The following is a 16,733-nucleotide window of genomic DNA, read 5'->3' on the forward strand; positions in this document are numbered from 1 at the left end:
TTTTGGGTTCACTGATCTGAAATCAGAGCACACAGAGCTTCCTACCCCCACTGGCCATGCAAACATAGAGGTAAACTGAATTTGAACTAGCATGAAAGAACATCCACCGATTGCAGAAACAGATCAGGTGACCTGACCTCACAGGTCAGTCCATAAAGCTTTCTCAAAAACAAGTTCTCCATGTTCTTTCTCATGTCTACGTGCAGCCAGCTCCAACCTACACATCCAGACCTCTGCTTCCCTACTTTGTTTTCCTTTCCTATCCATCTCTGTCTCAGATGTCAGACCTCTGAGCAGCAACCCCTCCAGTTTGTACACCGAGTACGTCAAGTGGGCTCAACCAGTGACGTAACGGCCACATAGTTCAGTGTTTGTACATATTTTTATTTGACTGACAGCGAAGTCTGAAATGGAAAAGTCACATTTGATCTTTAAGGATGGAAGAGGAACAGGAGACAACCAATTTCCTCTTCATCTTAAATGTGTGACGTTGGTGACAGTGCTATTAATATATCTTTGGGGGTGGCCAATTAGAGTTGTCACGATTTGCCTTTGCACAATTCATGGCATTGGAAGATGGCGTGAAATAACTGACCACTGAGCTTGAGATGTGCCACTCAGATAGGAGGAGCATTAATGTTGTGTGGGTGTATGCTGGGGGTGGTTGTCTTAACAAGCACATTCTGTGGAAATACAGACATGAGGCATGTTTTCATCAGTTGGGGGTGGATTGTGTTTGTACATGCTGATGCGTGTGTAAGTGTCAGGCGCTTTGACTAGTCTTGTTTGTGTAGTTTAGTAATAGGGCACTCGTCTGCAGTTCACACAGTTTGGCTCACACTCTGAAACTGAGATTTCTTATCTACTGCATCAGGTAGGACCCTTTCTGATTTATATTTAAATTGTATTTAAAAGTCATTATGAACAAGCAAAATGCACTGAACGCTAGCCCTGCTTATTGAAAATGAATACCTATCCGTGAGTTTGAAATTCATAAACATGCAGCTCAGATCCGAAACCCTTATTTAGATGCTGTATTTTGTAGCCATTTCTAAATATTTGTAATGCTAAACCAAGAATCACTACACTTTAAAAAATGCTGGGTTAAAAACAACCCAAGTTGGGTTGAAAATGGACAAACCCAGCAATTGGTTTGTTTTTAACCCAGGGATTGGGTTGTTTTAACCCAGCGGTTGGGTTAAATGTTTGCCCAATCTGCTGGGTAGTTTTATTTAACTCAACTATTGTTTAAAAAATACTGTATTGCTTGCTTAAAATGAACCCAAAGTATTTTGGAAATTAACATTTATTAATATGTATTAATAAGTTGATGAATAATAATGAATAATAATTAAACAAGAAACATTTACTAAATTGCTTAATGTTCACATTTTGATTATTGTTGTTGCCTCTAGTAATTATGTGTCTGATTTTTAATTTCCAACCTGTTTGAGGTTCATTTTAAGCCAGCCATATAGTCACTTTTAAACAATAGTTGAGTTAAATAAAACTGACCAGCACGTTGGGCAAACATTTAACCCAACCGCTGGGTTTGTCCATTTTCAACTCAGCATTTTTTAGAGTGTATCATTATTACTGCTCATAGTTAAAGAGTTTGCACTTACTCCTAAATCTTAAACTTTAAAATGTATTAATTAATTAATTGATTATTATTATTTTATTTTTATTTATTTATTTATTTATTTTTTTAATGGAAGTGCCTATTTCTTTCTGCAACAGACATGAATGATATCTTAAACTTTGCAGCTTGTAGTAGATTTGTGATTTTGAGATTATTTGTGATCTCGTTTTTCACCTGGTGGATGATAAAATGACCTTTTGACTTGGGCCAGTTAGCAACTGCCAAGCAACCACCTAAAACACCTTACAAACAGACTAGCAACACCTTAGAAACCACCCAGAACATCCTAGTAACCCTATAGCAATGCACAAAAACTTCTCAGTATTGCAACCACCCAGTACATGCTAGCAGTTTTGCATGAGCAAACACCACTCATATGGCAATCTGCTAATTAAATATTGGTGTCAAGTAATTGTATTGTATATGGAGTCCTTTTTTTTTTTCTTTCTATTTAACACCAGGGAGACCATGCTGAGTGATTCCTTTGGCATTTATCAAATGTATGGGTTTATGCAGAAATATGATGGTTAAAAAATGAAGTTATTTTAGTAAAAGCCTGTTATGAGAGTCATAGCACTTTGTTTAGTATGGTGTGTTGTTCTCATTATGCTGAACATACAGTAAAGTATGGCATGTCTCATTTAAGAAGACCGCCATTACACACATTTACCTTGCTATCTAAATGAGGACATACCGTAGTCAATAGTCGAAGGAACAAAATATTGTTTGTTGTTGGAACGAAATGACTGTCTGCAATGTAACTTGACTGAAATTCTATTGCTTTACTGTAACAATAAACTACATAAATGCACAAATAGATCAGGGAAATATATCCCAGTGGCGTGCAGTGGTGTTCTGAAATGAGGAGGCACATTTTTTAAATTTTTTACAAATCAAATGTAAATTCATGTGCATTACTCTTAACGTTGACACATCTTCCTTGTTAAATGAACATTACTTTACATTACATCAAAAAAGAAAAAAAGAAACCAAATACAATTGTTTTTTGTAATTTTACGTTAACAATGTATTGTAATAAATGTTCTATTTATCAAAACCAAGTCAAAACCAAGTTAGTGTTTTAAGGATTTCTATATTCATTCCAAAATAATAACGAAAGGCTGTAACAATTTAAACAATTTGTGTATTGATGTTTTTCTTTTTAATAGTCAACTTAGGCTATTTTGGATCATCAGACATGCTCCGTAAACACCGTCTGTCACAGACACGAATTGTATTTTTAATTTCACCAAGCTGATTGCACTAAAAAACCCCCGCAGTCATCATGTTTTCAGTCCATTTCAAGTTTGATTTTGACGTGACATAAAGCGGTGATAACTGGGTGATCTGTTTACTTACTTTTCAATTAGTCTTCCCATTGACGCCATCATTTGTTCATTCAAACTGTTCTTTCCTTTAGAAATACGAGAAACTTGCGCTCTTTTTAATGACATAATTTGGAATATTTGTGTTGTTTTATATGTAATATGGATTAATTTCTCATCCTATTTTTATTTATTTTTTTTTTTTGAGGAGGCACTGCCTCCCTTGCCTCCTTGGAGGAAACGCCCTTGGTGTACACTGTGAATAATAAGAACATGCTTAGTATAAAGTGACAGGTGACTGTGTAGTGCAAACAAAATTATGTTTATAAAAAAAACAAACAAGCAACTCTACATAGTTTCTTTCAATAGAGTTATATGTTAGCATGTTGCTAAGCTAACAGGCATAAAAATAGTACCAAAGCCATTTTAAAGCATCATTCGACAGCAACAAAGTGACATTCATTCATTCATTCATCTTTAATGAGAGCTGGAGACCCAAGTTCAAGTTCTGGCTCCTTTACAATCCCGTCCCTCTCTCTCTCTGTCACATTGGTTCCTGTCTGCTCTGGAAGTCCCACCCTTAGGTCAAAAGTCCAGTGGCTGTATACAAATATGCCCACTTCCCTACTATATCGTAGGCGAAAAACAGTATATGACAGTATTCATTAAACAGTAGATGAAAAGTACCTGGATGACTGCAGCAGGCGCAATGATATAATAATATCAGTAATATCAGTAATATCATTGCGCCTGCTGCAGCCATGGTACGACAGCAAATTTCCTTGATTATTACGCCGGAATGAGAGTATAGTTCCTAGTCATATTGGCCTAGAAAATCGCAACTTTTCATTTTCCGTTGGTCTTAGTACACGATGTAACTACAGAAGAGTCAAGTTTTAAATAGGAAAAATATCGAAACTCTTTGGTCATTTTTGAGCGAGATGCTAACGGTCTAATCAGATTCAATGAACTATGCTAAGCTATGCTAAAAGTGGTACCGCCAGACCCGGAGATCGGCTGAATGGATTAGAAAACGGTAAAACTCAACTGTTTAACTCTAGGGGAGTTGGAAAATGAGCCTATTTTCAAAAAAAGTGGAGTGTTCCTTTAAAATTATAATCCAAGTACTTTACATGCTTTAGTATGCTAGTAACACATCAAATACTTCTTTAAAGCATGATAAAAGTTTATTAAAACAATAGGTGAGTCCCAATTCGCATACTTGTGCACTATTCTATGATGTTTTTAAGTATAAATAGTGCAAGTAGTGCGTTCACACTGAAAATTCCTAAAAGAAAAAGTGCACTTTAAATAGCCGGAAAATTAACGGAAAAAACGAAGTGTGGAATGTTGGACACTTCATGCACTCAACTGTCGCAGCTTTAATTATGTAGCGGAGGGGAAGGGGCTGTCAGACTCCGATGTTAAATAACAAAATAACCTTATACAATTCACGCACTACATGGATGAGTACATAGTGCATAAGTACATAGTGTATAAGTGCATAGTGTATAGTGTGTCGTTTGGGACGCAACTAATGATTTAACATGTAGCCTACTTAAAACTTTTAACTTGACTTTACAAAGTGCACTTCTTAAAACAGTCATGAAAGTGCACGCTACTCTCTTTAAGTACACATAAGTGGCCTTTTATTTCATTAATCTACAAGTGCATTTTTTTAAAAATATACTTTTAAGATTCAATTAAGTGCACTTCTTTTTCACAAGGGTTCACAGTGCATTTTGGGATTGCCTCCTCTACAAATGATACATGTGATTTTTACCTTCGAATTTAGCATAATTACACTGTCTACCGTTTAGAACAGCCTCGGGAACACACCTGTGATGCCTTAAAATGCTCCCTCTGCAGGCAACTCTTTTGGAAGTGAGTGATTATGTAATACGATATCATGATGTTAAAAACTTTAACATCTCTTGAGCTCAGACAAACCCAATGTTTTATTGAGCTGCAGTCTTGAGGCTGACTAATATTTGTTGTCCACAACTCCCATGGTGGCAGCTTGCATCTATCTGATGAGAACTTAAACACAATAACAGAAGCTAAATTGCTGTGTTGGGCTTACGTTTGTGCTCTGCTAAACAAAATGTCCGACAGATGTCCGTGTCATTCCATCTGCTGTTAATCCAAACAGCAGTTTGCCTTAAAAGCCCAGTCAACAGAAATATATAAACCCCGTCTCTGCTGTCCCAGCGGGAAAGGAGAGATAATTGTTTTTTTAGTGGCCACACTTGTGCTGATGAGGTACATTTTTACAGGGTACCTCTCCGAAGTGAGAGAAGAGCAGACTGAGTGAATCTTTAACTAGATCAGTGATGATTTTAGTGGCCAGTCTAACACTCTGCCAGATGGTGGTGCTCACGCTACACTTCTGATTAAATGGAGTCCCTCATAGATAGTTGTGTTGTTAGGGCAAGCAAACAAGCAAGTAGGTTTTCATTGAATCCCATGAAAATATATCCAGGTGACATTTCACCTCAATATCAACCTCAAAATTAAACAGAAGTCATTATATCTCACCCCATCAATTCTTATTAGATTCTCATCATAAATAAAAAGTAATTATTTTTTTTTTAAATGTGCTATTTTTTTTTAAAGAGCTTGATGTCACAATGGTTTCAATAGCCCTATATGTATATATATATATATATATATATATATATATATATATATATATATATATTTTTTTTTTTTTTTTTTTTTTTTTTTTTTTAAGGTACAATATGTAACTTTTTTTTTTTTTTTTTTTTTTTTTTATTAAACTAACAAAATTTAGATAATGAGTCAGTACATCATCAATCCTTCTTCCAAAAGTCTTAACCTGATTCACAATGATAATATTATTATTATAAGTGTTCATATTTTAGACCTGATGGATGGGATATTTTTGGCAGGAAATTTCGTACAAACATGACACGTGTCTGGTGTGGGAGTGGCATAGGTTAGTCGTCACAATGAGTGAGAAAGGTTGACATGGAGCAGCTCAATTTTAACCTCCGGGAAATCACCTGTTTAAACAGTGCCAAACCTAGACTTCTGGGGGCCCTAAGCAAAACTTTGTGAAGGCCCCTGTCAGTGCATTCTTAAAAAAAAAAAAAAAAAAAAAAAAAAAATTCCATAAACTTAATATTTACAGTGGTTTTCAGTATGCAAGGTTCACTGCCAGTTTTCTATAAGCCTAATGGAATTAAAGTATCAAGGAAACAAACTGCAAGTTATGAAAACCATATATGAATATGTAAAGGGAAACCCGTTAAAAAAACTGGCAGAAACAAAAACCAATTTTTTATTGACAGCTAAATAATATATATATATATATATTTTTTTTTTAACAGTAATGCTCTGGCACCATCTAGCTGTCAGAAAAGCTATAACATAGCCGAATTGGCTTTCAAAATGCGCGATTACAGCATGATAAATAAAATTACAGCATGATAAATAAAAAAGGCAAGGTTGTTTCAAACCAAATTTGAGTCAAATATGGACAAACCCAACGTTATATATATATATATATATATATATATATATATAAACAATTATTATTAAAGGATTAGTTAACTTTCAAACTGAAATGTCTTGATAATTTACTCACCCCCATGTCATCCAAGATGTTAATGTATTTCTTTCTTCAGTCGAAAAGAAATTAAGGTTTTTGAGGAAAACATCCCACCTTTTCTCCATATAGTGGACTTCAACAGTTGGTCCAAATGTCAGTTTCAACGCAGCTTCAAAGGGCTCTACACGATCTCAGCTGAAAAATAAGGGTTTTATCTATTTTGCAGCCACAGCCATGTCAAGTCGCATTTTATTATTTGCCGCACTGCATGATGTCTGAGTCCGAAACGGTTATTGATGAAATGTAAATCATTATTAAAAATATTTCCACATGACTCTGCAAATGTTTAGTAGCCACCACACATATATTTTCATGTTATAAAGAAATATTCACGTTATGACAGTAAATTACTGTCATGTTTATTTTATATAGTGATGAGCAAGGGGGCCCCCTGGTGGTTCAAGGGCCTTACGCAACTTGCGTAGTTTGCATAAAATGACAAACAGATGAGAGTCTGCTGGCAAAAAGAGAGCGCGACAGAGCTCGTAATAAAACAAGAATCAACACTGGCTTGGCTTTTCGGAGATGACGAGAGCTGAGGGATTGGAAATGTTGTAAACAGTAGGAAGCAGTAGGAAAATCTCTCTCTTTAGATATGAGAAAGAACCATTCACAAACACTCAGAGCTGAAGCACAACAAAAACAATGTTCTTCTGCGTAATGCATGCAGTTTTTGTTTTTTAACAGCTAAAGGGCCAAAAGTTATATAGTGTACCTTTAATATTATTTTTTTTATGTTTACTTTAAGTTTATATAAAATAGAACAATCCTCAAGAAATTCTCTCTTTATGTTTCTTCACCTAAAAATGAAAATGCTGAGCACAAAAGTAGTTTGTATTGTATTGTAAAGTATTCTTTAATTTCAAATCAATACAACAATGTTACATCGTGAGTCATTTTAATGTTTAAAGCACCCAAAAGTGCTCTCCTGTACACCATCCAGCGTTTCACATTCCAGTCCAGTAAATGGTGGAAATACACCATTCTTCTTTTTCTACTATTTAATGGCATTTGGCAAACTAATGTAAAGTTAATTTCTGCCTTTTACGGTTTCCATTTAAAGTTTCCATTTGCTCTCCATTTAATGTAATTGCTGTCAGGGAGGAGCAATTGAGAGTAATTATCTAGCTTAAGAGTAGTTAATCTGGTGCTGTGTGTTCACAAAATCAGTTGTGGTCTTGTGTTTACAGATGTATTTGTTGCGATTATTTCATTGAATCCAGAGAAACAGCATGAGAACACAATGCACAACTAAAAGCGGGCTAATCTTGCACATTTAGTTTCTGTGTTCCCTGTACAGTCAACTTTACAGCTGCCTACTGTTACACTCATTTAAAAATGAAAACAGGACTAAATCAAATGGTGACATGTGCGGAACTGCTTTATTGCAGCAGGCCTGAGGAGGAGAAATGCATGGGTGATATTTCATTATCCTGTTACCCTTGGCACCCCAACATTGTGCTCCTTCTTCAGCAATGAACGCCACATCTGCAACTGATACGGCGGGTGCTTTTACAGAAGAATGCATGCTTTTTAAAATGTCTCGCCTGTGAAACCAAAGAAACCCACGTTCACTTGACATATAAATGTCTAAATGTTTAGTTCCTGAATTTGAACTGAGATTAGGAACAGGATACAGAATTGTAATTCGAAATTAAATGTTTGTACAACCGCTGTAATATATATATATATATATATATATATATATATATATATATATATATATATATATATATATTCATCATATGTAATAAATTAACTTTTATTTTTGGACTATGGTTGATGAACATTCCCAGAATGCTCTAGTTTACAACAATCTTAAAAAATAGCTCCAAACCTAAGGAAGTAAGCTTACAAAGTGATCTGTTTTGCCTCTTTGAATATAGAAATCAATTTGATTAAAAACAGAATCTATAATGTAAAAAGTAATATGCTCTATCTACTCAATAAAATTGTAGCAACAGATTACAAGCATTAAAGCATTATTATTAATTAAATTTAACATATAATAATTGAGTTATAATTAATTAAATTAATTCCTTAAAAATCAACCATTTAAAATGTGTAAAATTAGCAAACACCATTACAAAAACCACAAACTGACATAAAAAGCAATAAGTCAAACTGGCCAACTAAATGAAACACTGAGCACCATAATGGCGACCAAACATTTTCAATAACATCAACATGAACATCTAAACCTCTGTTAATTCTTGTGTTTCTCTTTCCTTCATTGATTCTGCTTGTTATCATCAGGTGTCTTCAATGTTGGCAATAAAAAATAGAGTTCTTAATTCATCTTTGACGTCTGTCTGTTATTCAGATATTTCTTTATATTTTACTTCGTTTTCGTACTTGTTTTAAACGGTTGACAATTAAGGAATTAATTTGATTAATTCTAACTTAATTCTATTTGTTGAATTTAATTAATAATATTGCTTATAATCTATTGCCAACATTTTATGGAGTAGATATAGCATATTATGTTTTACAATATACATAACAGGGAATAAATCAGCAAAATTAGTTATATGAATGTATGCAATTATGTTTTGTCGAAATAGACTTTCTTTGAATTGCAATACAGTAAATTCCCTCTACAAACTCAAATTAATCCTGTGTTTGAAATAATTGAAAGTGCACAAGTTCCCAAATTCTGATTTTTGCATAAGCCTGGTTTTTGCTTTAAGATTGCAGCTGAAACCATGCAAAAAAAAAAAAAAAAACACTTTACTGCGCCCCCTTGTGGCAAACTGAGGCCTCTATTATCTTTGTTAATTAAGTATGTAGAAAGCATTTTATTATTAAAGTTTTGGACATTTATAAACAATGTTCTAAATGGATAATTTTTCCTCATTCTATTCTGGTAGCAGCATGCTCATTTTTTAACTGCAAACAGGTTTGATTTTCTCACAGGCACTTTCCACAGCCTAGACCCCTGGTGACCTGTTTATTTAGGTGTGTGCTGATTAGAAATTCTCATGCTGAGTTCCTTTCAGCACAGTGTGTATGGAACATAACAACTCTGCAGTGCTCTAATGCACTTCTCTCACTTTATATCTCCTTCATCAATTAATGTTGTAGTTAGAAAAATCATGTTTACTGCCATGAGCACAGACACTGTAGTAGCTAACACTAGAAGGTAACCCTAAAAACCAACAATTATAATACAATAGAATTTAAATAAATTTGTGATCTGGTTACTCTGTCAACTCCATCATATTACGAAGCAGAAAATCAGTTTAAAACGATCATTCTTGTGAAGTATATGTTAATATAAGGTTTTGTGCACCATTCAGAATTTAATTAATATTGAATTGAGAATGCATTTTAAACTTCAGTTCAATTTCAGTTCAGTGCAAATTTGAATGTACAGACATTGAAATTTACTGAAACTGAAAGACATTCATATGACTGTAACATTTAAGTAGAAAGCAAAAGTTGTCAAGATAAGCTTTAAATATTAGAACAATAGTTCTTATGATATAGATAGATTCAGGGGATCTGTTACCAAAACTTAAATGAATGCATGGTTGCAAGTTAAAAATTCAAATTTATTGTTTTAATTAAACCTTTTAAGTAACAAACATTATTTTGTTCTGTTGACATAATAATGTTGATCCTTACATCAACTTAATATCGTCTGTAATTTAAACTCAAATTTCTGCGTTTATTTTTTATTTTATTATTATTATTATTATTATTATTATTATTATTATTTTTTTTAAATCAGTTGTAGTAACATAATGAAATTGTCTTGATAAATTAGGAAATTAGGCAGTGGATTTCTAGTTCCCAGCATGTTTTGCATAGGACTTGATAAGGAGAATAAATGTTGAAATTAAGTATTTTATGGTTTTTGTTTTTTTTAGTGAAGGGAAAGACCAGTTAGTGTTTAATGCTGTTATGTTCGACATTTAAAAGAGTTTAATGTTGAAGTCTTTGTGGTTATTATTGTGCTGAAGAGTAGATACATGAAGGTAAACACCACATTGACTCTATAAGCAATGACTGCGCTAATGCCAGTGACAAATAATATCTTACTTGTTCATTAAATATACATGTTAAATAAGTTGCCTTAACGTGCTATGATAGCTGATGATTCGAACTGAAATAGATAAGATGAATTGGTTCCAGAGCTACAACTCTTGTAGTTGGAGCAACTTATTTTTTTTTTTTCAACTTAAAAAATTGTGTTTATGGTACAAATTATTAAGTTCCTCTAACTCAGTGTATCGTAAATTCGCTCAAAGTTGTCATAACTCAAAAAAATTTATGCAAACTGTTGCGTTAAATTTTTGTAGAGCCGATGGATGGATGGATGGATGTTTCCATGACCGTGAGAACACAGTACAATTTCACTGTCTCCACTCATTAACTAAAAGAGCATTTAAAGGGGTTCCAGGTGGTCAGATCAGTGTTATTTCAAAGGGCCATTTTGAATTCTTAGTCATCAAGCATCTGTTTTTGATAGCATCTTATTTAACTGAAGTAGCTTGATCAGTGAAGACAGTTTTAATGTGCAGAGCTTAATGAGGGGCCGTAGCAGGAGCTCTTTCACGGCCGGTGTTTACGGTCTGGTAATGATGCCTCTTCCTCTGGGCTGTGGCTGACATTTTTTGTTGCTCTCTTTTATAGGTGTCAGTGAGGCCTTTACCCCAAAGCTAGTGTTGGCTACTCAAGACATACCCGGGTGGTAGCAGAACGCATTTGTTGTCACATAAGCAACAATTGTGGACTAAAAATGGAAAACAAAACCTCAGGAATGAGTGAGAGCCTCCACGTGAACTGCAACATGTCTGGAAGACACGGCTTCATCTTCACCTTCATTCCCGTTGTCTACGGATGCAATTTTGTCATTGGGATCATTGGTAACAGCATGGTAGTGGCTGTCATCTACCGCTACATGAAGCTAAAAACAGTAGCAAATGTGTTTGTGCTCAATCTAGCTATATCAGACCTTACCTTCCTTATTACGCTGCCATTGTGGGCCGCTTTCACAGCCACGGGTTACCACTGGCCATTCGGCACCTTTCTGTGCAAGGCAAGTGCCGGAATGGTCATCTTCAACCTCTACACTAGTATATTCTTCCTCACCGCTCTTAGCATTGACCGATATCTTGCTATTGTACATCCGGTGCGCTCCAGACGCCAGCGCACACTTCTCTACGCTAACCTCACGTGTGTACTCATATGGGTGTTTGCCTTGCTCCTCAGTGCACCTACAGCACTAAGCAGGGATGTGTACGACATTGGGAACTCAACATTGTGCGCAGTGTTGCACCACAGTGAGCAGATACACTTCCTAGTTACCCTTAGCGTGCTAAAAAGTGTTCTAGGCTTTCTTGTGCCTTTCCTTGTCATCATCACCTGCTATTGCCTTATTGGTCAGGCACTTCTGGGTTCCAGGGGTCTGTTGAGGAAAAGCGTTCGCTCTCGGGAGGATGAAACACTCCGGATGATAGCCGCTACTGTGTTAGCTTTCTTTGTTTGCTGGGCTCCTCACCAAGCTTTCCACTTCATGGAGCTGCTGGCCATGCTTGGCGTGGTGGAAAACTGCCAAACACTGGATGTTATTGACACAGCCATGCCATTTACCATCTGCATCTCCTATTTAAACAGTTGTGTAAACCCCATTCTCTATGGATTTGTTGGACAAAATTTTCGCAAGAATCTACTGAGGTTGCTAGGCTGTGAGTCTGGACAAACTCGCAGTCACTTTAGCATTAGCGCAAAGATGAATGTCCATTCCCATTGCACCTCTGGACTGCTCAACCCAACAAGGTCCAAGATCGATTCAACATCCTCTGTTAAGACATCTTAGGTGGAAAAGGCATAGCTGAAATTCTGTATTTATCTGTGTTTTGGGATTTTAAGGTACTACAAGATACAGCATACTTGGCCAAAGCATTACCAAAGCACAATACTAGTTAGTTACGTTACTGTATCAGTAACACATTACACAGTACACATTAGCATACTTTTAAAAAGAATACTTAATACGGAAATAGTATATTTTAGAAGAATATACTTAAAGGGATAGTTCACCCAAACATGAAAATTCTGTCATCAATGCAAAAAAAAAAAAAAAAGAAAAAAAAAAAAGAAAAAGCATTTTGATATGCTTGTTGTGTTGATGCAACAGCAGACGTTGTTGCATGAACGCGCGTTGGCGATTCATATTTTGTTAATAAAGTGGTAAATTATGTTTTTTGTTTTTTGTTTTTTTTGTGTAAACAAAGCACTTGAGTCATTTCATAAAATTGAGGTTAAACCACTGGAGTCACATGGGTTACTTTAATGATGTCTTTACTACCTTTCTGGGGCTAGAAAGTGGTAGTTGCGTAGACTGTCAATGGAGGAACAGAAAGCTCTCAGATTTCATAAAAAATATCTTCATTTGTGTTCTGAAGGTGACATGAGGGTGAGTAATTAATGACAGAATTTTAATTTCTGGGTGAACTAACCCTTTATGGAACAGTGTACTCTCTTTAAGTACACTTAAGTGGCCTTTTTATTTCATTAATATCTGCAGTTTAAAAACTGTACAGTTTAAAAAAAGAAAAAAAAAAAAAAGAAAGAAATATACTTAGGATTTGAAGTACACCTCAAGTGCACATTTAATACAATTAAGCAAACCTTTTCACAAGGGGCTAGTTATAAACAGAGCCTAAAATTAACACAAATTAAAATTAACACAAGTGCCAAATGTGAGTAAAAATCGGCGTTGGCGAGTATATGAAATGGTATCAGTTCCCAGTTGGCCGGTAACATTTCTATGAATTTTAACAACACCATTTTGTGAGAACATGAATGATGCTCGGAACAGTTGATGAGGCAGTGCCCTGAGATTCAAGTGCAAGAAGATGTGAAAGGGAACTCAATTCATTACTCGCGTGCTGTGTGGGAGGTTTAGACATCTGAAGCGCATGCCCAGAAAGCTCAAACTTTCATGCGAATATTCTCTTCCATGTCTTCTTGCACTTGAATGGACAAATTCACACAAAATTATGTCAAAAACTGTCCTTCTCTGCATGTATCCTAGTAAACATAATCATTTATGTCTTAAACAAACGTAAACAGTGGAGAAAGAAAACACGTGTATCACTATACTGGATCCGTGCATTCGCTTTTAAAGTGATAGCACTGAGACTGTCCCCCTCCAAAAAATGACCCTATAGGTTGTTTTTTCAAGCACCTTATTATGTCCTATATTTACGTTTTGAAGTCATGCACCCTCTAGCTGGCGTAAAAATAATGACAGTGTCGTGTTACGTCTGTTGTCATGAAATTCCGTATGACTGTCGTTACCAATCAAAATGTGTGTTCATTTAAATGCAATGTGTGGACTTTTTACACGGTCCCTTACATGCCATTTGTCCTATTTCCATTTAGCAAAACTTGAGTTTGAATTTTTTGAGTTTGAATGACTACACCTACCCTATCCCTACACCTACCCTGAGTGATTTTTAGTGCATATACACTTTATGAGCACATGCGTTCCCTGGGATCGAACCCACAATCGTACGATCACATGATTGCGTATAGTTGTATATTGCAATGCTCTACCAATTGAGCTACGCGAAACCCAAAATATGATGCAGACAAAAGTTCATCTGCTGCTGTCTGCATTTTTAATGTTAATAAACACTGACTGCTCTTGACTGAATAAGTTTTGTAACTTTAGTAAGGATTAATCTAGGTGCAATTTAAACAGTGAAGACTATGCAGTGTTATATTGGATTAGCCTACTTCATTCAGTTTCTGTACCTGAAAACTACTGTTAGACCTACCTGAAAACCAGTTTATTTCATTTGTATCATTGTTCTATTGTATTTATTTGTGCTATTCCTTGTAATTTAATTTTGTTCTTATTTTATTATTGACTGTTTACTTGTCTTTAATAACATTTAAAATTTTTATCTAAAATTTTGGTGTCATAACTGCCTGTTTTTGCAAAAATGTCAGGAAAAAAAAAAAAAAAAAAAAAATTTACCGGCCATAATATATATATATATATATATATATATATATATATATTTCATAAATTATAAATATTCAAGGTTTTTTTTTTTTTTTTTTTTCGGTCACAAGGTGGTGAACTTTAAAGGCTTAGTTCACCCAAAGATGAAAATTCTGTCATCATTTAGGCTGTGTCCATCAAAGTGATTTTTTTAAAACGGCAGGAGCGTAACGAGGCACTGAGTGTCTATTTTACGCTGAATGCTGAGTGCTCTGTGTTTTTTACCGGTCGCCGAGAGTTGGAGAATTTCAACTTTAGGTAAAATGCAAGGCTCATCACTGTCACTTTGTACCCAGCCGTCCAATCACAGTGAAGGAGAGGCGGGACAAATACAACACCAACCAACCGCCACGTTCTGCTTGTACAACATCAACAGATGACAGCAACAAGCATAATAATGGAACACAATAATTTAAAACAAGAGCCAGAGCTAATGCTTTACATTGTATCGACATATTATATATATAAACAATACAGAAACAAACTATCTGTGAAATGATAGTAACACTTCCGTGGATATTCCATAACATAGCAAGCAAAGCATTTCAATTGAAAAAAAAAGCTGCGCTTCCAAAGTGCTCTCAAGCGCCCACAGCTATGCGTTTTCAGCAGAGCGCCTAGTGTTTTCAGCTGGCTAAAAACGCTTTGGTGGACACACGGCCTTACTCACCCTCATTCATCTGCGAAACACAAATTAAGATGTTTTAATGAAATCTGAGAGATTTCTGTCCCTCCACTGACAGTCTACGCAACTACCACTTCAAAAAGTTCATAAAGAGATCGTAAAACCATTGTAAATCCATATAAATCGAGTGGTTTAGCCTAAATTTTCTGAAGAGAAATGATCACTTTATATGATGAACAGATTTAAATTAGGCTTTTATTCATTCTTTATGTCCCATTCATTTGTGTTTCGAAGATGAACGGGAATGACATGAGGGTAATTGATGACATTTATTTATTATCACTTTTGAGCTAACCCTTTAAGTAATCTGGAAATTTGACCATATATTGTGACCATATTATAAACCATGTTACCTGATCATAATGTTTTATTTGTGTTCATGCAAAAATATGATTTTCTGTAATAATTTCTTGTCACAACAAAAGACCAAAACCACAAATTAAAATAACTAACTAACTAATAAATACGTAATATAAAAGGTATTGCATATTGCAAGAATTATGTACAGGTGATACCATATATATAATTATCTTGGTTACTCTGCTTATTTCTTTGCTTTAAATAAGTCTTTTACTAAAACCAAGATGTAAATACAGCTATATGTATTTAACATATTTAGAACTGTACTGCAGTACAACAGTAATGTGGGACGTTAAATATTATATTTGCGGTCCCACTTTATATTAAGTGTCTTTAACTATGTACTAACATTAGAATTAATCATTTGATACAATGCACTTGATGTGTATATACATGTTTTACATTGTACTTATATTTCAAAAATACCTGCATGTACAGCTGTAATTAATTTCTGTAATTACATTTATAATTACACTGTTTATACTTTCCTAAACCTTTAACCCACCCTTAAGCTTAACTATACCACCAATCCTGTCCCTAACTTTATCCGTGTCCACCTCAATAGCAGCAAAAGTGTTTTGTAATATGAACACAATAAGTACGTTGTAAAGAATAATCAACGGCTAGTTGTGCTTTAAACAATTTTAATGCATGACGTGGAGGCAAAGAACTGCCAAAAGCAGTTTTTTGGATAAGTAAATAAGTTGATAATTGAGTATGAGATATGAATGTGAAAACTGTACACTGAACACACACACACACACACACACACACAAATAGTTTTAGATTGTCTGTTGAATGTTTTTGTTTTGCAATATATCTGACGTTGTAACATTACATAAAAATGTAAAAAATAATGTTTTGTACATTTCTTTCTTTTTCATCTCTTTTTTTTACATGTACATTCCATGGGAATATTTTGTACTCATCTACACTGAACATTCAAGCAGTACATATAGTATAGTTTGGGACTCGTGCAGAAGAACAGTAAAATAAAATTATTATTATTTTTTTAAATGATGGTCTCCTGTTAAGGTTTTCTTTTCTTAGTGAACATTTAGGTG

General features: G+C 34.8%; 1 protein-coding gene and 1 long non-coding RNA gene across 2 annotated transcripts in view; both read left to right on the forward strand.

Annotated features, from left to right (window-relative positions):
* Window positions 1–16,733, forward strand: part of LOC127505720 (uncharacterized) — a 426,197-nt gene that overhangs the window by 400,653 nt on the left and 8,811 nt on the right. The gene's annotated exons all lie outside the window — the stretch shown is intronic.
* agtr1b (angiotensin II receptor, type 1b) lies at window positions 539–16,686 on the forward strand. The gene is made up of 2 exons (XM_051881459.1): window positions 539–874; window positions 11,240–16,686. Exon 2 carries the CDS (start codon window positions 11,346–11,348, stop codon window positions 12,423–12,425), a length of 1,080 nt encoding a protein of 359 aa, XP_051737419.1. The 5' UTR covers window positions 539–874; window positions 11,240–11,345; the 3' UTR covers window positions 12,426–16,686.

Source organism: Ctenopharyngodon idella, chromosome 23 (genome assembly GCF_019924925.1).
Source record: "Ctenopharyngodon idella isolate HZGC_01 chromosome 23, HZGC01, whole genome shotgun sequence".
Taxonomy (NCBI): domain Eukaryota; kingdom Metazoa; phylum Chordata; class Actinopteri; order Cypriniformes; family Xenocyprididae; genus Ctenopharyngodon; species Ctenopharyngodon idella.